General features: G+C 39.2%; 1 protein-coding gene across 1 annotated transcript in view; it reads right to left on the bottom strand.

The window, feature by feature from the left end:
* Positions 1-532: 532 nt before the first annotated feature.
* Positions 533-21,547, bottom strand: part of STAC (SH3 and cysteine rich domain) — a 167,133-nt gene continuing 146,118 nt past the window's right edge. The window contains exons 9-11 of the mRNA XM_053600530.1: positions 16,064-16,115; positions 15,829-15,966; positions 533-2,319 (exon numbers count right to left, since the gene is read on the bottom strand). Coding sequence (XP_053456505.1) covers positions 2,221-2,319; positions 15,829-15,966; positions 16,064-16,115 — 289 coding nt within the window. The 3' untranslated portion in view covers positions 533-2,220. The remainder of the gene's footprint in view (positions 2,320-15,828; positions 15,967-16,063; positions 16,116-21,547) is intronic.

Raw genomic sequence — 21,547 nt, 5'->3', positions numbered from 1 at the left:
AGAGAGTGAGCTGTTAAAAATCAAGGCTGCTTCATGTTTCATCTCTCTTTGCACACACCTATTTTCTCTTCCACTCCTCTGCCATGTTATGACACAGCATGTGGCCATTGCCAGAGGCTGAGCAAATGCCATCACCATGTGTTTTGGACTTCCCAGCCTCTAGAATCATGAGCCAAATAAACATCTTTTCTTTATAAATTATCCAGTCTCAGGTATTCTGTTATGGCAACAGAAAGTAGAATTAGACACCCATGTAGTACCACTTCCACTGTATTCTATTGGTTACATTGGACCAACTCTGATTTAATGTGTCCATGAGGGGGAGGGCCGTATCCAAAGGCAAGAATATGAGAAGGCAGGAATCACTGGGGGAACTTCCTAAAAGTCTGGCAACCATATCCTCCCTCTAGTCAGCTTCAAAAGGAAAAATGATTTTTAAAATCAAATTAAATGTGCATATGATATGATACTACTGCATCAAAAACTTCAGTGGACATCACAACAGAAGAAAGACATCAGGACACATGTTTCTATGCTCCTTCCAGCCACTGTGTTGTCTTTATTAAATGGAATATTGAATTAGAGGCAAATTACTTGGCATCCAATTACACAGAAAGGCCATTATCATATTATCTACCCTGGCTCTCAAAGAATGCATCTTGATTTTGTACACCTGTTTTTGCATGTTGCATCAGAGAGGAAGGAAATTCTGGATGTTGGCTTTGAAATGAGACTAAGGCATCCAAACTTCTGTGAAACCAGCAGCCATACCTTCTCAGCTCCCAATTTCACATTGAGAAGTAAAATAAAAAGAAATAAATGGAGTCTAATGATGCTTTGGTTTGGGAAATAATGCTTACATGCAAAGGATGTATCCACTTAAGTCTTTTAAAAACCATTGTTCTAATGATTTTATTGCTCTGATCAAACTGACATTGATTCCAAGGTCATTGTGAATTGAATTTAACCATATTAATTACTAATAGGATGCAAGTTTGAATGTTAGGAGGTGGCTGGAGGAGGAAGGCATCACAGTATATTGCATTCTTGTAAACATTAGTACAAATGCAGAGTAACAGAGATTCCCCTAGGTAATGCTAAATAGGTCCTACATTCCTCTGTTTTCAGAGGGATGAAACATTTAGGACTTTTTCCTCTTTTACATTGGCTAGGTTTTATATAATATGCTGTCCTAAAGAATAATACATTCCAATTAACTGTGTTTCTTCTAAGATGCTGTTGTTGATTCCTCTCCATGTTCCTGGTTCCCTGCAAGATGGATTCAACCTCCAAAATGAAGTCCTAAAGGATGGCATGAGGAAACAATGCTACCCCTAATACAGAGGAGGTGAAATGAAAATGGAGACCTTTTGCCTCATTCTTTTCCCCAGATCCATCTCCTTCAAGAAAGACTTCATAACTGAAAGAGCTGTATAATCTTTAATAGATAAGGAATCTTTGCTCACCTTACTCCTTTCTCCATCCCTTTTCCTATCTGCTCTGTCACTTATACTGGTAACTAGAGCAGTAGCAAGGATGGCCTGTCAGCTATCTTTGGGCAGGTCAGGTCTTTGCAGATGAGGCCATGTCAATGTAGCCCTCACATCCAATGCACACCACCAGGATTTACTCAGAAGAGTAAAGGGAAGGAAAGAATAGGCTGGCCACTCTGGATTGTACAATCATGACATAAAGGGTAATGTTGGGGGGCACTGGAATATTGGGGGCTAGAGAGCCAGCCTTCCTGATGCTCTGTCTGCCTGGGATCTGAAACATGATGATACTGTTTGGTCAGTATTGGGAACAAGGGTCTGGAACCAGAATAACACTTGGCTACATGGATCTGAACCTTGCACTGGGGCCACCTCACAACCTGGAGCACTGTTCATGTGGTTAACTGACACCACATGGACAGGGAGGGAGCCAGGTCCTGGGGGAAAACTGTAATGGATAGCCCCAGTGCTGCTGCTACCAGGCAGGCACTAGCCCTGAGGCCCTCTCTTAGCCTCATCCCCATCTTGGGCAGTCTGGTGATGCTGTGCAGCGGGTCTCTGTTTGCGGGCTGTTACTCCACAGTCTTAGATACTCGAGGCTTGTCCCATATTTCTTGGGGGCCAGGTGAGTGTGGCAGCTCCTCTGGTTGACACAGTGCAAGATGAGGCAGATGGTATCAGCATCACAGCAGAGCTAGCCCACTGCAAAAGGAGGTGGGGTCAACAATCAGATGTTTTCTAGGACATCAAGGGGGACGAGGCCTCTCTTCTTTCCACTGAGGACTCTGATAAAGCCATCTTGTTCTTCTTCAGAGCTCACACAGATCTAAATGTCAAGGAAAAGCAAAATAAGACTTAAGTGTCAACATGAAAGAAGCTAGCATACATTGCTTGAATCACTACCGATCGAAGTTGTAGGGACAAACAAATTGGAAAAGGGACAGCAGTTTCAGGGTGGGAAACTGGAACTGTGAGAAAAAGACTTTATATAAAATTCGGCATACTCCTAGGTTCAGAAGTGGGCCCATGCATTAAATATTTTCTGATATTTAGCCTTATGAATAAGACAGTAAAGTTGGATTAATAATATTGTGACTCCCAGAAGAGTCACTATAAGAATGAGGGAAGATAATGTTTATCACAGAGCCTAGCATATAGCAAACTATATGCATGGCACATGTAGAAAGCAGAGTTGTCAATGCATTCTTTTGAAGAACCAAAATAGCAGCTATCATTCCTATCATGTGCTGTGAATTTTATATGTACCTGATGGAGTATCAGGAAGTCAGAGGGAACTATTTCATTCCTGGCCCCAAACAAGCAGATGCTGACATTTTCCATATTTCAAAGTAAGTCCATGCATGCTGGACTTAAAAAAGGAGGCAATAAAATTTGGATACCTTTGCCACTCATCATTTATAGGCCACTGAAGAGCGTGGAAGAATGAATGTGGCCAGACATAAAATTAGGAAAGGTTTGTGAAGAAAACTATTAGGATGTTTTATGTTTCTCCTGTCTCACCTGCTTTCATGGATGGTGTGTTTGGTCTTAGGCTACGCTCCCTAGAAACAAGTCTGAGCCAGGAATCTTTGTGTAAGTAACTTATTGAGTGGGTACTCTCAGGAGGGAGGAAGGGAGGGAATCAGAATGGGACAGGGCAGGGAGCCAAGCAAGGATGGGGTCTCAGCTGGAGACCAACCCAGCCTGACCCCTGGGGTGCTCTGCAGCAGGCCTTGGATCATGGTTATCTCATTTTGAAGTAAGGGATCCTGCCTTTTGAACTCCATGTTGGTCAGCCATTGACCACGGGCTAACTTGGGGTGTGAAAGGCATAACTTTTCAGGCAAGTCATCTCCTGCTGTCTCAATGCAGCCTTCCTGAGAAGTGCAGTGGTGAGATGTGAGTAGCTGACATAACACCTAGAAGATGGGTGCACCTGCCTAGTGAAAGGGACTTGGGAAAGGCTCCTGCTGAAACCACCACAGTGGGCTCTTCTGTCACAGGGAATATGTAGTCTGAAAGGGACACTTAAAGAACTTAATTTGTGATCTTTGAGGGATTGAGGCATACAACAGACTGGCATGTATATCTGACTTGTGTTTCAGAAATCTGCTATGTGAGAAACTTGATTAGACAGAGGCTCAGGTAGTAAAGTGAAGTGAAGCTAATCTGTATGAGTGAAGGATGTGCTGACTGCTTTTTAAAGACCAGATGTCAGTCACTTGCAAGAGACAAATAGCCCAGAGACCACATTATGCCCAACAAGAATCTGATGGTTTAAAAGACCCCCAAAGGAAGGGAAACCACCAGGAAAGGGAAACCAACAGCTGAGACCTGCCATTGCCCATGCCAGAAACACTGCAGGTGAGAGGCTCCTGTGGTGGGCAGGAGTATATGTCTTGAAGGAATCCCTAGAAAATGCCTTGAGAGGAAGAGTTACCTTTCAGATCTATCAAAAATTTGTGTTTTCTTCTTTATTGAAATGTGCCAAAATTCAGCAATCCTTAGTATAAGTCAGCATTAATAAAAATCCAAACACCTGCTCTCTGATGTAGGCTTGTTCTTGGTGCTTACTGAAAACACGTTCAGTTTAAATACTTAAATAAAAAATCATGGGGCCATACCTATGGAGCATATTGCAAGAGTACAAGTCCAATCTATCAAGTATTGAACATAAATGTCTTAACACAATAATTAAATAAATGAGGCGAAACTATAGTAGTTTGATGTAAGCACTCCAAATTGTATTAAAAAAAATCAACACATTGTACCCACATATGCATAAATGTATTCATGATCTATGTATATATGAATTAATAAAAGGAAAAAATCAAATTTGAGAACAATTCACTGACATACACACATAGATGTTGTTATCATGCTGATGCTGAATAGATAGGATTGGGCAAGGATTCAGAACTCTGAGATTCTAGGCCGAGCTAAGAGTCTTACACCATTGCCCCATCCCTTGGTAATCTAATTGACCTGAGTCTGTTTCTATCCTCCATGTTGGGAATTCTTTTTTTTTTTTGTAGAGACAGAGTCTCATTTTATTGCCCTCGGTAGAGTGCCATGGCATCACACAGCTCACAGCAACCTCCAACTCCTGGGCTGAAGTGATTCTCTTGCCTCAGCCTCCCGAGTAGCTGGGGTTACAGGTGCCTGCCACAACGCCCAGCTATTTTTTGGTTTGCAGTTCAGCCGGGGCCGGGTTTGAACCCGCCACCCTCGGTATATGGGGCTGGCGCCTTACCGACTGAGCCACAGGCGCCGCCCAGGGGGATTCTTTTAGTTGTTTGCATGGCATTTACTTCCAGCCAATAAAACAGAATGAAATATTTCTTAGGGGACTTCTGGGAAAGTTTGCTTTTCTCATACAAGACATGCATTAGGAAGAAAATCTCTTTATCTGTCTGGAAGGGATTTTTGAAGTGTTTGCAGCCATCTGTGACCACTAAGGGGCTGGCATTTCAATGGTGACAGAGCAGAAGGGTAGAAGAATTTGGTCCTCTGAATAGGATCAAGCTACTAAATTACCAAAACTATCCTGTATCAGACCCCTGTAATAGGAGTAAACTATACCCTTTGAGGTTGAGTCAATTTAAGTTTTATGATTTGAGACATGTATTGATTTGTTATTGCTGTCATAACAAATCCCTACAAACTCTGTGGCTCTGAACAACACAGTTTTGTTATATCACAGTTCTGTAGGTCTGGTGGCCTCAGCTGGTTTTCTCTGCTCTTGGTTGCATGAGGCCAAAATAAAGGAGTGAGTAGGGGTCTATTCCTTTCTTTCCTTTTTATTTGCTAAGGGGTGAATTTAATTCCACGCTCGTTTGGGTTATTGCTGAGTTCAGTTCCTTGTAGCTATAGGGCTGAGATCCCCACATCCTTGCCAGGGGTCATTCTTAGCCTTTAGATGTAGGCAGAATGGGGGCCAAACACCCCATTCTTGACAGGGGAGGGCATCCTCAGAAAAAGGGAAAATTAAAAAGTAAGCTGAAGGAGTCAGAACAAAGAAAAGTCAACTAATTTACCTTTAAGCCAGCCATTGGTAAATATCTTATCTGAACAAGTTTCTGGCCTTTTCTGAAACTCTGGCCTATTGGGGATACAGCTTGCACAAATACCCTGCTGAATCTGTGAACACTGAGGAAGATAATGGCCATAAAAGAGATCATGGCAAGACCTAGAATAAATACATCTTCTAGGTTGTTTCCTGCCCATTAAACAGACAAAGCAGACACCCATTGTGGAGATTTGCATTTGGCTGGGGCAGAGACCAAGTGAACAGCTCCAGCCCTGAAATATGGGCAGGAGGGCTTACATCCCTTATTGCAGAGGAAAAATTCTCTGTGGCTGTGATCAGAGGAAAATGCCTCTTTCCCACTGATTCCTCAGTGGAGATTAATGCCAGCGGCGTTTTATTCCACAGTGAACTAGTAGAGTTTAACACCTCCCAGGTGTGTGACTCCAGGTAGGAGCCTTCCCCTACAGAAGGCTCAAGTTTCAGATTCCTCAAAATTGCTCAAATCCTTAAAGTTAATAATAATAACAATAGGGGCTGATGTGCTCACTCAGAGAAACTGCTGGTGCCTTTTTCCTTCCCTCAGCTTACCACCTGAACAAAGAGATTTCAATAAAAACTCTAGGGCAATCGCTGGAGCCCATGAACAGGTGGTGGTCCCCTGAGCTCTCATCTTTGAAAATTCTATTCTGTGTCTTGTGTCTCTTTCTTTATCTTCATGCCTAACTTTATATTTCTTCAGTCTGTCGTGCCAGTTCCACAGGTCTTAGTGGACCCTGCCCCTGGGGTAAGACCCTGACATCTAGAGGCCACCTTTGTTCATTTGGCTGTGATCTCCTTTCTCCACCTTCATAACCAGTAGTGGTAGTTGAGTCCTTTGCATACTTGATCTCTTTCTGACTTATCCTTCTGCCTCATTTCTCCTCTGCCCTTTTCTGCTGCATCTGTTTGATTCCAGCCAGATAAATTTCTCTGCTCTTAGGTGCTAAAGTAATTATATTTTTCCCACTTAGAGAATCCAGTATATCTCACCATCTCACAGTCCTTAACCTTTATCATATCTGCAAAGTCCTTTTTGCATGAAATTTGGAATACTTTTCTATTGCTGCTATTACAAAATATCCCATATTTTATGGCTTAAAACAATACAAATTTATTATCTTACAGTTCTGAAAGTTAGAAGTCTTAAGAACAAAGTGTTGATCAGGCTGCATTCCTCCTGGAGGCTCTAAGAGATGAGACAATCTGCTTCCCTTGTCTTTTCTAGCTTCTGGAGCCCACCTGTATTCCTTGGCTCACAGCTCTTTTCTTCAGCAGCATAGCATCTTTCTAATATTCCTCTCTCCCTAACTACTGCTTCCATCATCACACCTCCTTCTCTGACCCTGACCCTCCTGTCCCCTTCTTCTACGACCCCTGTGATTACACAAGGACACCCAGATAGTCCAGGATAATCCCCCCATCACAAGATCTTTAACTAAATCACATCTATGAAGTTCCTTTTGTCACATAAAGTAACACATGCAAAATTTGGAGATTATGACATGGGTATCTTTGGGGAGCTGTTATTCTGCCTACCATATATGAAAGGATCAAGATTGTTACTAAAACATTAAAAAATATTATGGCAAACATGTCTGGGTATAGTAGGCCAAAGGAAGACTTGGCCAGAATGTTATAAGGAAAGAACCTCTTGCAGTGAAGAGATAATGTAATGAGATGCAAAGAAAATTTGCTGTAGAAGAAAGGGGTTGGCTGAGAAGAAAATACCACAAGGAAATAATAAATACCAAATTAAAATCTATGTAAGAAATAATGAAAAGACTGAATTGAAACTTGAGAAAACCAAAGTGAAATGGGGACTACCTTCAAACATTCTCAGAGGAGGAAGTGGAGACAGAGAAAGAAGTGGAAAATGATAGAAAGATTAAAACTATAAGGGAAATATGATAAACTAGAGGTGAAACCAAAGAACTGTTAAGCTTCTGGAGAAAAAGGTTAAGATCAAAAGGCCAGTGATAAACTGTAGAAAATATGGCCACATATGTTAGATGAGGTGTAAATATTCTTAAACAATAAAAAACCTTTTTAATAGTGTGAGACAATGGGCAGAGTACAAAAGAAGATTATTTAAAAAATACAAATGCTTGGTACATATGAGCTATGTAGCCATCTCTTTAATAATCCAGGAAATGCAGATTAATATGAAATATTACTCAACTATCAAAATGAAAGATATAATACAAAGTAATGTTCAATTCTGGGAAGGATGCAGTGACCTGAATATTCTTGTAAATAGGTGGTGTGTGTGTAAGTTGGCATCATCTTTTTGAAGGCAATATGGCAGTATGTATCAAGAACTGTAAAAGTCTTTTATCTGTTTAGAATATAAATTCTAAAATGTATTCTAAGGAAATGAGTTAGGGAAAAAGATCTAGGTCTAAAGATGTCCATGGAGGTCATCAATAATAATTAGAAACACTATGAATATCCAATAATAGGGGATACTTAAATATATTTTTGTATTCAAGACAAAGGATTGGCAAACTTTTTGTTGTTGTTAAAAACCAACTAGTAAATATCTTAGGCTTTGCAGGCCATATAGTCTCTGTTGCAATGACTCAACTTAGCTGCTGAGTTGTAGTGTGAAAGCAGTCACAGATAATACATATTCAAATGAGTATAATGTTACACTCTAATAAAACTTCATTAAAAATTGTATTTTGATGAACATTTCAGTGACTATGTTACAGAAGTTGGCCAACTAAATAGAATATAATAACAAAATATGAATTAAAAGAAAAGTTTGGTATGAAATACACTAAAGTGTTTATTTGATAATAGTTTAATATTTGAATTATTCATGCTCGGTTATTTTATTTTTATAGCTTTAAAAATGTTATTTCCCCAATTTTCTCCATAATAAATGCATTTTAATTTTACAATCTAAAAAGAGATTCTTTATTTTTTTAAAAAAGCTTTGATAGGACACAAAGAAAGAATCAATGAAAATAGTTCTATAGATACAAAAGAACCATAGATCAATTTAAAGAAATGTTTTATAATGTTTAAAGTTGATTTAATAAAGATTTTTTTTTTAAAGTGAAGACAATATATTCATGTCAATGCAAACTCTGGCTGTGTTCATAACAAATGGATAACTTAATTCTATTTGGAACTAAGAGTTCTGTGAAAAACTAATATAATAATTGTGAGGCAGATTAACCCCAGAGGTAGAAATGTGATTGAATCAAATAGATGCATTGCATTTATTTTCAGAATCAAATTTTCTCTATTTGCCTGTTAATGACCATATGTCTCTTTATATTGTTAGGGCTATAGATATCATACTGGCTGTTTTCTGGTGCTTACTGGGTGATTTTAGGTGGCATTAACCACTGCAGGTGAAATTTCCCATTTAGGCTTTACTGTGAATGATGACAGTGGCCAGAGAGATGACCCTTGTTATTTGTCAAAGTAGCCTCATGCTGTGCTATGCAAGATTCAACCTGCACATGTGACTGGATTCAACTTACACACCCACATCAAGAGGGAGATACTACACATTATGCTAGTGTCACAGACAAGAATGTTGACATTCAGAGGTGACTGCCAATATTGCACAATATAGAGATCCATTTTTGTATGACACTAGAGTTTGTTCTTTCTACTACATTACATTCCATGAAATTAACAAGCATTATCTGAAACGTTTTACTAAAATAATTTAGGACACTAAAGTGTAGACAAATTTTCAAATTTGTTTCTCATAATAAGTTGTTTTAAAATTTTCAAATTTGTTTCTAATAATAAGTTGTTTTAAATGCAAGTTTTCTTTCAAGAGGCTGACGTATTGAAAAAATCGGTTGCCATATCAATGACAAATATTGAAAACAGAATTTGTGTATAGGTAAAGAAACCTCAGTGCCTCCTAATGACTATAAAATAAAAATATCACAAGAACTGTAGGACTTAGAAAGATAATAACAACTGAGGTTGGCTTGGTGCCTGTAGCTCAAGCAGCTAAGGCGCCAGCCACATACAATAGAGTTGGCGGGTTGGAATCCAGCCTGGGCCCGCCAAACAACAATGACAAGTACAACCAGAAAATAGCCAGGTGTTGTGGCGGGCACCTGTAATCCCAGCTACTTGTGAACCTGAGGATTGCTTAAGCTCAAGAGTTTCAAGTTGCTGTGAGCAGTGACGCCACAGCTCTCTATCCAGGGTGACAGCTTGAGACTCTGTCTCAAACAAAAAAACCCAAACCTGAGGTCATTCTGAAACTTTAGCACTGATCAGAACATCTCGGGGGTTTACAAAAGAAACTAATTCCTGCCTTTACCTGAAAGTTTCTGATTTAGCAAGTCTGGGGTGGGGTCCAGGTATCAGTACTTTCAAATTCTGATCCCCAGGTGAGTCTCATTTGGGCAATCCAAAGACCATAACAGAACAATGATCAGGATTAAAGCATTTTCCTAAAGAATTATGGGCAGACTCATTTGGTTCCAGGTTCAGGCTGAAATACTATGTTGCAGCCTGAACATGTCTAGCTAAAGAGGTTGGGTTGTTTGCCTTGACTCTTCCACATCTGAAACCCCAGCAGATGGTCTGTTTAACCACCATCTCCACTGCAGGAGGAACAAGCAAGTGTGAGGCCCATTCCCAGAAAACTTGTTTTCAAGAAATTAGTAGGAGGCACTGAGCAGATGTTCTCCTTTCGGAAATTGATCAACCTGAGCAAATTTCAATTTGACATCTGTTTCACTGATTTGTGTGTGTGTGTATATATATATATATATTTTAATTCACTGATTTGTATTTTAATAGCATGAAAACAATGTCTAATCTCAAATGGGGAAGCACAAGATTTTTCTGAGAAAACATTCAAATATGCCAGTAAGATTATTTAATAACACTTTGCTAATAAAGATGAACATCCCTCCCAAATTTATTTTATTCACAAGACTTTCCAGGGCGGCGCCTGTGGCTCAGTGAGTAGGGCGCCGGCCCCATATACCGAGGGTGGTGGGTTCAAACCCAGCCCCGGCCAAACTGCAACAAAAAAATAGCCGGACGTTGTGGCGGGCGCCTGTAGTCCCAGCTACTCGGGAGGCTGAGGCAAGAGAATCATGTAAGCCCAAGAGCTGGAGGTTGCTGTGAGCCGTGTGACACCATGGCATTCTACTGAGGGCGGTAAAGTGAGACTCTGTCTCTACAAAAAAAAAAGACTTTCCAAATTTTTAGAACTGGAAGGGTACAACTGGGTTAACTTAGAGACAGTTGAAGTGACGGAACCAAAGCAGTTTGCCTGTTTGCTTTGTGGTGTAGGCATGGCATTGGGATCTCAGTCTGATGATGAAGATTCCGTTGCCTGGAATCAAGAATGATCAGTAAAGAGCCCACATGAGCAAGAACTTGTTTTCAGGAGTACTCTGGTCTCTATACAGTTGCATTTACGACTCTTACCTTCTTTGGGAACCAACTGCTCTTTGCTGTTCAGAGTATGTATTGTCACATGGCTCAGTGGAAAGCATTGACTTGGAGTGGCAGCCTGGCCACTTAGCAGGTTTTTGCCCCTTAAGGAGGGCACATAACTGCTATGAGCAGTTGTTCCCTCATTTTAACAACAGAAATAATGAAAAATTAATTTATAAAAGTCATAGGACAAATGTGCAACCTCAAATAAAATATAAGCTTTAAGAATAGTATTAATTTGTTTTTTTTCCTTTTCTGTGAACCAGGGGCTTGAAATAAAAGATTCTCCTTTAAGGAGCAGATCTAAAAACAGGTCATATCATAATCCAGAAAGAAACAGACATTAAGAGGTTTGCATATACTGTTTTTTAGAGGCAGCGCAATCTTCCATGAGTGGGAGGATAGTGGGCTTCCCAGCAGTGCTGTCATTAATGGGAGTCCTTAAATGTCACTAATCTTTATAAGCATATGTTGGCTTCTACTGTTACCTCTTTGGGGAGTGTGCAGACAAATGATATGCTGGCAAAGGCCAGCTCCTGGGAAAACAAACAACTTTAAGCAGGAAATGAAGAAAAAGGAAATTTTAAGAAGGGTTTTTTCATGTCAGCATACTGAAAGGTCTTGATTTCTTTAAAAATATACTCTGTCCACAAACACTAAGGTAAAAGAAAGGTTGTTCCATTTACAAAATGCAGTGTCCTTATGTGGGCATATCATGCAAGCTTTTTATAAAAGAAAAGAATGCCAATTTCAAGTAAAACTATAAAACCAGGGCAAAACATAAAGCCCAAGGACTCAATTTCTTCAGGGTATTAGAGATTTTAGTAACAAATAATCATTAGATGTCATATACCTCTTGGGGTTCTTGTGTTTATATAAGCAGCAGATACTCAATTAGATACAGCAATGGTGGGATATGGGGTGTGTGTATGCATCTAAGAATTTGTACAGACACATGCAAAGTTTAGGTCTAGGAAAACTACAGCAACCCAGTGTACTTTTGTAGTAGTGGAGTCAAAAGAAAAGGCTGTATATTTTTAAAGTTGCTTCTTTTTAAATGTAGTTTGTAAAATTTAAATGGAAAAGAAAAAGCCCTTAAACTTTTGTACATTGTAAAATTTAAGTGGAAAAGAAAAAGCCCTTAAACTTTCACTTTTATCCTTTTTTCCTTATATTTATATTAAGTTTTCACTACCACTGTCATCAGTTGTGTTTTTGTTTTTTTTTTGAGAGGGTTTCCGTCTGTCACCTAGGTTGGAGGGCAGTGGTCTGATCACGGCTCACGGCAGCCTCAAATTCTTGGGTTTGGTTGAAAACCCAAGAATGCTTCAGCCTTGAACCCAATTCTTGCTTCAGCCTCCCAAGTAGCTAGTACTATAGGTGCATTGCTACTAAACCTGGCCATTTTTAATTTTTTTGTAGAGTCAGTGTCTCACTATGTTATTCAGGCTGGTCTCGAATTCCTAGCCTCAAGCAATTCTCCTGACTTGGCCTCCCAAAGTGCTAGGATTATAGGCATGAGTCACCTGCACTTGGTCCACTGTGTCACTAATATTTAACTCATTTGCTTACTGCTCAAAAACTATCATTCAGGATGGAGACCCAAGTGCAGTGGTGCAGTGGCTCACGCCTGTAATCCTAGCACTCTGGGAGGCTGAGATGGGTGGATTGTTTGGGCTCAGGAGTTCGAGACTAGCCTGAGCAAGAGTGAGACCCCATCTCTACTAAAAATAGAAAACTAGCCAGATGTGTGGTCCCAGCTACTTACTTGGGAAGCTGAGGCAAGAGGATCGCTTTAGCCCAAGAGTTTGAGGTTGCTGTAAGCTATGATGATGCCATGGCACTCTACTCAGAGTGACAGAGTGAGTCTGTACCTAAAAAAAAAAAAAAAAAAAGAAAAAAAGAAAGAAAAAGAAAAAAAGGGGACAGTGCCTGTGGCTCAAGGAGTAGGCCCCATATAACTGAGGGTGGTGGGTTCAAACCTGGCCCCGGCCAAAAAACTGCAAAAAAAAAAGGTGGTGACACAATATTCAAAGATCTGTGCCCTTTCCCCTAGATCTCTTCACTTCTCCAAAGGCAGGAGATCTGATAGGGCTATATGTTCCAGGGATTTATCACTATTTCTTAAAGCTTCCTGCTTTTTTGTTTCTCCTGGGAGAACATCAAGCCACCTTGTCTCCTATGTCAGCTTTGCCATACTCCTTTCTGAGCCTTTGTTTTGCTATGGGCCATCTGGTGCCTTAGGCACCTGAGATTCAGACATGTCCATGGTGGTAGTAAGGATAAGGTAGGTGGGCTGTGCTAAAGAGGACTTTTAGGTCCCTAAATGTCTTTACATCTGGTTCACTGTGATTCCAAGGGTAAAAGTAGGCCCAGTCAGGCCCCATCCATGTCTCCCACTTTATGTTTACCTTGGGAGAGCAATGACTAGGATCTGGGTCTGGGCTCCAGTATTTTGTCCATAATACTATACTAACACCATCAAACTGCCTAGTTTCCTAACATTATCCATTCAAGCAAGCATTATTGTTGTTTTAATCACTTCTATTATTGTGTGATGTTACTAATTTTGACCCTTATGAATTGTGGTGATTTTTGTGTAAAGTTTTCCTCATTCTATTTTAGATAATTTTCTTGGATACATCATAGAAAATGGAATTACTATATTCATGAGGTTGAGCAATTTCATGGCTTTAAATGCACAGGAACAAACCACAAACCAAAATGAGTGGACTGAAGTATTCTAACATTTATGGAAATGCAAATATCTTTATCTTTTTTTGTTTTTTGAGACAAACTCTCAATTTGTCACCCTTGGTCGAGTGCTATGGAATCATAGCTCACAGCGACCTCAAACTCTTGCCTCAGCCTCCCAAGTGGCTGGGACTACAGGCACCCACCAAAATGCCCAGCTATTTTTTTTTTTTAGAGACAGGGTCTTCTTCTGGCTTAGGCTGGTCTTAAATGCCTGAGCTCCAGTGATCTACTGGCCTCAGCCTCCCAGAGTGCTAGGATTATAAGTGTGAACCACTGCGCCCGGCCAGAGTGCCAATTTCACTAAATCCATCCCTAACTGCTGTGAAAATATATAGGGAAAGTAATACTCAGAAATATTGATAACTCATTTTCAATAACTTGTATCTACTTGTATATAAAGGGAGAGTGAATTAAATATTTTAAGAAAGCTATTCTTGGGCGGTGCCTGTGGCTCAGTGAGTAGGGCGCCAGCCTCATATGCCGAGGGTGGCGGGTTCAAACCCAGCCCCGGCCAAACTGCAACAAAAAAATAGCCGGGCGCCTGTAGTCCCAGCTGCTTGGGAGGCTGAGGCAAGAGAATTGCATAAGCCCAAGAGTTAGAGGTTGCTGTGAGCTGTGTGACATCATGGCACTCTACCCGAAGGCCGTAAAGTGAGACTCTGTCTCTACAAAAAAAAAAAAAAAGAAAGCTATTCTTCTATATTATAATTGTTCAGATTTTTCCTCTAGAGATTCCCTTGAATAGCCATAAACAAAAGGTAAATCATATTCTTTGAGGATGTATTTATTAGTTTTAAAATGATAAAGTCATTTGAAGGCACATGTGACATGTTAAATGGTTAAGTTAGGTAAAACAATTTTTTAAAACTACAAATCAGATATAATTATAAGGACTGATTTTTATGCATGACTTAGAAACTATCTTTGAAGGCAATTAATAAAAAGACATTCAAGATGTGTTTGGGGGAAATTCTATTGAACAGAGTTGTATTAAAATTATTAATGCCTTTTTCATTTTGTACTTCCTTGCAGGGTGAGGCTCATCATTTTCAAATATTGGCATTCATTGCTTTGGGAAATATTAGAACGAGTACACCAAGAATGCAGAAGGAAAGAGAGGCAAATTTTGACTTTCAAAATTGGGAATTAAAGTCTACTATAAGACATTATTGGGAGAGAAGAGAACTTTGAAATTCCCTTAATCCTTCCCTAATATATCAAGAACAAACTGGGAGGACTAAGCATATTCTTTTACTCTGTAGTTTGGAAAGAGAATGTGACATGAAGGGAGTTGTAGTTAGAGACTAAGGGGTGGGAGGAAGCCCTGTCTCTGCTGGAAGAAGTCAGAGAAGAATAGGACAGAGAGCTAAGCTGTGAGTGTCCCACTTGTCTCTACGAACATTCTAGGGATTAGATGGAGGAACAAGAAGCAAAGAACTTAAAAGACTTGCAGGTGTGGTTCACACTGTCTCAGGAAAATTGACAGCATTGTAGAGAACTCCACGTTCAACATGGCACTGGAGGAGGATGGTGCTAGATATCTCTAGATTAGACATAGGGAGATGTCTTGTTGTATGAGCCTGAGACAGTCCCTCATTATCCACATGTTGTCCAAGTCTTGTGTAATAGTGTGAAGGTGTTATGGCAGAAGCTTAGAATCTGGACAGAGAAACCTAAGACGAATGCTGTAACTGGAGGAAAATGCAATGAACCCTAGAACACAGCAGCAAGAGAGCATGAAGAATTAACCACACATTAGTGGGCACCAAGTAGATCAGCTGCTCACATTAGAGACCAGTGGTCCTCACAACAAAGAATAGGTAGGGACTAGATGTCCTCACCATGGCGCCAGGATGTTTCCTTTTGCAAAGAGATAACACCAAATCAGATTCCTAACAGTTTATTATTGCATTTCCCTACTACACTAGTATCTTTGGCTTAAGTATATCTTTTTTTCAGAGTGAATACTTGAAATGTGACTCCATTCATTCAGATTTACATGTATTGTTATGTTTATTAAAATTACTGTTATTCTTATTTGGTCACATCTGGAATACATTTGTGTTCTTTACTCACCTGATTCTCCTTCAGTGTTACCTGCCCCTGTTCTTTACACCCAGCGAAGGTTCTAATGCATCTAAAAATCTTCTCGTTTTGGTGTACTCTCTGAACAAAGTTGGCTGGAAAGAAGCCAATCCTGTCTTGAATTTTTCCCTGAAAAGAAAAAGTAAGTTTGCATATACAATTGTAGCATTTATTGTAATTATAGTTACCAAATAATTTTTTTTTTCAAAGAATGAGAAATACTTACTTTCCACCAGTCGTCATTGGAATCCTCTATAAGAGTAATAATGTCTCCTGGCCTACAATGAAGAATGAATGAGTTGAGTGGGGAAGTAGAGAGAGAAAAAAAAAAAGAAAAGAAAAATATAACACTTCAAAGTCAGAAGTAATAGCTTTCCATTTATACAAATAATCCTAAAACAGAAATAAAATAAATATGACTTTTACCTATTTTTTCCACCAAAGAAAACAGTTTTATTATACATTGAAAACAGGTATAATTTCTGTACTGTATCTTTAAAAATAATCTTTACCTTTATTTTGATACATAAATGGCCAAAAAAACCCTCTCAAATTTAGAAGTTGTGAAGTTCCAAGGTGCAAATCTCCATAATCATCATCCCTGTGTGCTGTTCTAGATTCTTTACTATGTGCTCATATTTATATGTAGATATGTATACGTATTTTTTTGTTTAGTTTTGACATCTAGAATTAGTCACTGTCTTTATCATAATGTCCATCTTTCAGCACCTTCTCAAAACCTAGGACACGTTTGCTTAGCTCCACTTTCTTTGCCTGCCACCTTCTGTGTTAGTATAATTTGGAATTTTGTACTTGTTTTGAGTGTGTGGGCATGTATGTGTTTATATGATTTATAAAGAATTACTTGGGTTTAGCTGAAGACAAATGTGTTTTCAATTCTTAGTGTTGTTCTAGATGTGTGTGTGTGTGTGTGTGTTTGTTGTTGTTTTTTGATCGAGTCTCACTCTGTTGCCCTAGGTAGAGTACCGTGGTGTCATCAGAGCTCACAGCAACCTCAAACTCTTCGGCTCAAGGGATTCTCTTGGGTTAGTGTTAGGATTAGGGTGAGTAGCTGCGACTATAGGTGACCACCACCAAGCCAGGCTAGTTTTTTATTTTTAGTAGAGACAGGATCTCACTCTTGCTCTCAGGCTGGTCTTAAACTCCTGAGCTCAAGCAATGCACCCACCTCACTTGGCTTCTCAGAATGCTAGGATTACAGGAGTGAGCCATCTTACCCAGGCCCTAGATGTGGTTTTGATTTTCACATCTAGCTGTGTGTTTGAGAGTATGTGGATGTGTGTTTAATTCGTTTTGCTTGGCATTTGCTAGACCTTTTATAATCTAAAGATACTTTTCACCTTGACAAAATTTTCTCTACTATTTCTTTCACTATTTTCTCCCATCTATTTGTTTCTTTGTGGAGCTTCTAGTAAACACTTGTACTTTTGAATCCATCCTCTATACCTTTGGTCTTTCTTACACATTTCCCATCTTTTGTTTTTTCTATAGATTCTTAAATTTTTGTTTCAATTTTATCTTCCTAATCATTTATTTTATATTTGGGCTTATCTCTTCTATTATTTATCATAATACTGAGATTTCTGTTAGAAAAAAATTTTTAAGGACTCTTTATTATTTTCTGGAAATTTTCTTTCTTATTATTCCTTTCTTATTTTCTGAAAGATTTCTAAAAGTTGTTTTCTATCATGGATGCAATATTATAATAAGAAGATATTTTTTAAGGATATTTCTGAAGATATTTTTTAAGGATATTTCTTTTCTTTTATTGAATTATTTGTTTCTTCTAGGATTAGTTGGCCTGTCCTTTATCTTATTATAATACTTCCTTTTCATGCCAAGGATTTTCTTCAACATCTGGTGTTTCTTGGTTGTCTCTCTTTTTAATGACTGAAAATAGATATAGGTGGGTGTGGACAGCAGGGGAGGCTTCTCTGCTATCACATACCTCTGGTCTACCAGGGGTTTCTCTCCTAAGCATGAGTGGCTGTTTATAGGCTGTGTTTAAGGGACAACCATGTGTCAATTGATGCACCCTGTTTTTGGATGCAGCAGACAAGCAGTCTGGTGCCTCCTACCAGTACCCCAATGGCTGAAATATGGAGGGTTGTCTTAACTCTGGTGAAAGAGGAAGTCAGTTTATTTTCCTCCCAATTAGAGTTGTCTTTCCATTTTCCCAACTCCCCTCTAGAAGTTCTGGAGGTCCAGAATTATCTCAATGCAATTATTCTTTCTCAGGCTTCTATGCTCACACAGGAGCCCTCATAAGGCATGAGTTCCCTTTCCTTAGAAAGGTATTGACTGTCAAATATAGGTTCTGTGACACACAGCCACTTTTGCCTTATTAGCTTGAAGGCAGTAAGCTTCAAGCTTGTAGGTCTGTCCAGACTCAAGGGATAGGGAAAGAGGTTCCACCTTTGCTGAGGAATTGCAAAGTGTCATGGCAAGGGGCATGAATATAGGGTGAGATGAAGAATTGGGGCCATTAATACACTCAATCCACTCCAGAGCCCTTATGCTCTTCAGTGAATTGACTGCTCTGTGTTCAGTGTCTCTTTGAATGAATTCCTACATTTGTTTCTTCCTGAGTAGTATCTGGTCATCGTCATTATGTTATCAGCTCAGTTGCATTTATTGTAGTCTGCCAGGAAATTTCCGCGATTTCTGGTTCTTTTGTGGCTTGTTTTCTTATTTTCTAGTACAATTATGGATGTCTTCTTAGAAAAGATACTTTATGACATGTTTAGGAATTGGAGCAAAAGTAGATTCGTGTGCTCATTTTGCTATTCCAATTCAATCTCCTTTGCTATCATTTTCAATTATCAGTTAATATCTATCTTTGTCAGAGATTCCAGCTGTAACAGGCTTGTTGCACCTGAAGCATTAAACACAACTGGCATTTTGCTATTTCAACAGTCACAGTTTCGTGCTGATGCCACAGAAAGTGAGATGGCTGAAAATCATTCTTTCCCATGTGAAGGATTTAATTAAGCAGCAAGGATAAAAGTCTATGTGGTAAAATCTTCTAAGCTCCAGCAGATTGTTTTTAACCCAGTAACCTGAGAAACCATGAGTTAGTATCAAATACAGTAGCATTGCAGATGGTTTGGTAGAGATTTTCAGTAGGGAATAAAGCTGGAAACTTGGGGAAGTACCTTTCCCTAAAGGGGAAAGGGGTTCTAACTGAATCTGACCTGGGTGGTTATAGTCTAGCTAGAGACTCACTCTTTATTTATTTATTTATTTTTTATTGTTAATCATAGCTGTGTACATTAGTGCAATCAAGGAGTACAATGTGCTGGTTTCATGTACAATCTGAAATATTCTCATCAAACTGTTCAACTAAGGCATTTTCTTTGTTATTGTATGTAGACATTTGTATTACTCTGCCTAGAGGCGAACAGTTCCCAAGTGCATTCCCCAGGTTAGAATGAGGCACTCACTGAAATACAAGCTAATCTTACGAGAAATACCAGACATCATTCCAGAAAGTGTGATCAGGTTTCTGTCTTTTTCTATAAAATAGCTCTGCCAGGATCAGAATCCATCTTTCCTTTGTCTTTTGTTTACCCACTAATTTGACAAATGTGTGTCACTATGAAGACTGTGTCATGGTCCATTATTGTTGCACTTCCAAAAAACACAGTTGACAGCGTCCTTTCTGATTCACCTGTGCAAGTTTCAATTTGCTTGGCTTATCAGTGTTGCTGGGAGGGCTTCATTTCTTTCTGTCTCCACAAATTATATATTTCTTTATTTTTGTGTATCTCAAAGCTTTGTAATGACCTACGTATTTATGAAATGCAGGTTCTCACTAAAAATGTCATTTTACTAGACACTGGGGTTACTTTGATAAATAAAATCCTTACTGGAGCTAATATTTTAGTAAGGACAGTAACTTTGTTAATAAACAAGTAAATTGATAATAAAACATATACTAAATATATAAATAGTGATTAATATATAATAAGTATATTTAATTAATAAATGTATAGTTGCAAGGACATACAAAGATGTAGCCAAATAGAATGAGTAGACAGACTCCTATTGAGGTAAGTAAAATACTTCTAAGCATCTGGCAGCAATTGCTAATGCCTCTTTTTCACTGCAGGGAGGATCTTGCTCTAGGGTAGCCCTAGAATCCAAAATACCAACTCTCTAACATCTGGGTCAGTAAACCCCTGGCTTATGGGATTTGCACTGTCCATCCAGGCACCTCCATAATCCAATTTCAGCACTCTTCCCCATTGAGCCTGCAGTCAAAATCCTTTTCAACACTGAGCTCCAGGGTTCATTTATAGCTGTCCCTCTGTCTCTCTAATTTCTTAATTTTTCACATTGTCATTAAACCCATCTCTTCCACCACCAGGTAAACTGGCTCCAGCAATTCAGCAGGCAAAACGTGCACAGAGCACACAAGTGCTGCAAACTGAGTCTGGCCAGCTGCACAGAACTCTTCTGCAAGGCATCATGAGAATGGTTTGGCTTAAGGCTCGGGACTCTTGGAGGGAGAAATGTGTGTTGTCCTGAGGCCTCCCACCCAGCTTTTCTCTATCTCCAAGGTAGAGTACAGATTCTTAGGAGGGGAGACACTGTCCTCTTCCTGGTGGTGACATTAGTATTTTTGAGGAACACCTCCTCCATTGCCTGGGCCAATCTGAGACCTTACTCTGGCCCTCCTTTAGGAAGCACCTGGTCAGAGCAGAATGCCCTAGTGTCTTTGTTTTCTGAGTGTTTTGGAATTGTCTTTCCTCATTCTTCCTCACTACCCATTTAGCTTAAGGAGATTATATGACATTCCAGTATTTTCTGAATGCTTGTGACATTTTAGGTATTGGGTAATAATAGCATTACCTCATCAATATTTTTTGAGAACTAAATGAAGTAATGCTTATAAAACGCATTCATATAAGCCCACAACAGATAGTGGCTATTACTGCTTTTAAGACATAGTTACTGCTCTCCATATATTAGTAATAAGGAGAAATATAGTAAGTGGTAATTTATAGTAAACCCTATCTTGGAATGAAAAGGAAGTGCTGGTGGTGGTAGAGGATAGGGGAAGAACAGCCAAATATGGGACTGACCCCAAACAAAAATCTCAAACACATGCTTCTGTGAGTCTCAGCTGTCTCAATTATATCCATATGTATTATGCACAATAAATTATTGTGAACTACATTCACTTTGCAAAGTTGCTATGTGGATTAAATGAGAAAGCATATGTGGAAGTCTAACACTGTGGTTGATACACAATAAGCCTTAAAAATGCTTATTTCCTCTCTAATTTTTATCTTTTCCCTTAGAAATTAGAAGATTTAGTCATCACTGCCTTTTAAAAAAATCTTTTATTATGTTTTTTAAATTTCAGATTAATGGGAATGCGAGGATATATAGCACACCTGTGGCTGTGCTTTTAAATGAATGTCCCATTAGCTTTTTGGTAGGGATAGCTGATTAATCAAATTGACTTTGACTTCAGTGACTTCACATACTGACCTTTGGTGTGATTCAGAGCTTTGGAAAAGTTTCTCCCTCTATTTATACCCCCTCATTCCCTTTAGCCCTTCCCCAGGTAGTGACCACACAGGTGTATCAGGGCCCAAGGGGCTGGACCTATCACTCAGGTGGCTGATTGAAATGGAAATATTGACAGGGTTAAGTCTGGAGGAGGACATCAATATTCACT

Source organism: Nycticebus coucang, chromosome 8, assembly GCF_027406575.1.
Source record: "Nycticebus coucang isolate mNycCou1 chromosome 8, mNycCou1.pri, whole genome shotgun sequence".
Classification (NCBI taxonomy): domain Eukaryota; kingdom Metazoa; phylum Chordata; class Mammalia; order Primates; family Lorisidae; genus Nycticebus; species Nycticebus coucang.
Note: the sequence above shows the minus strand (reverse complement) of the source record. Positions and strands in the feature narration are given on the sequence as shown.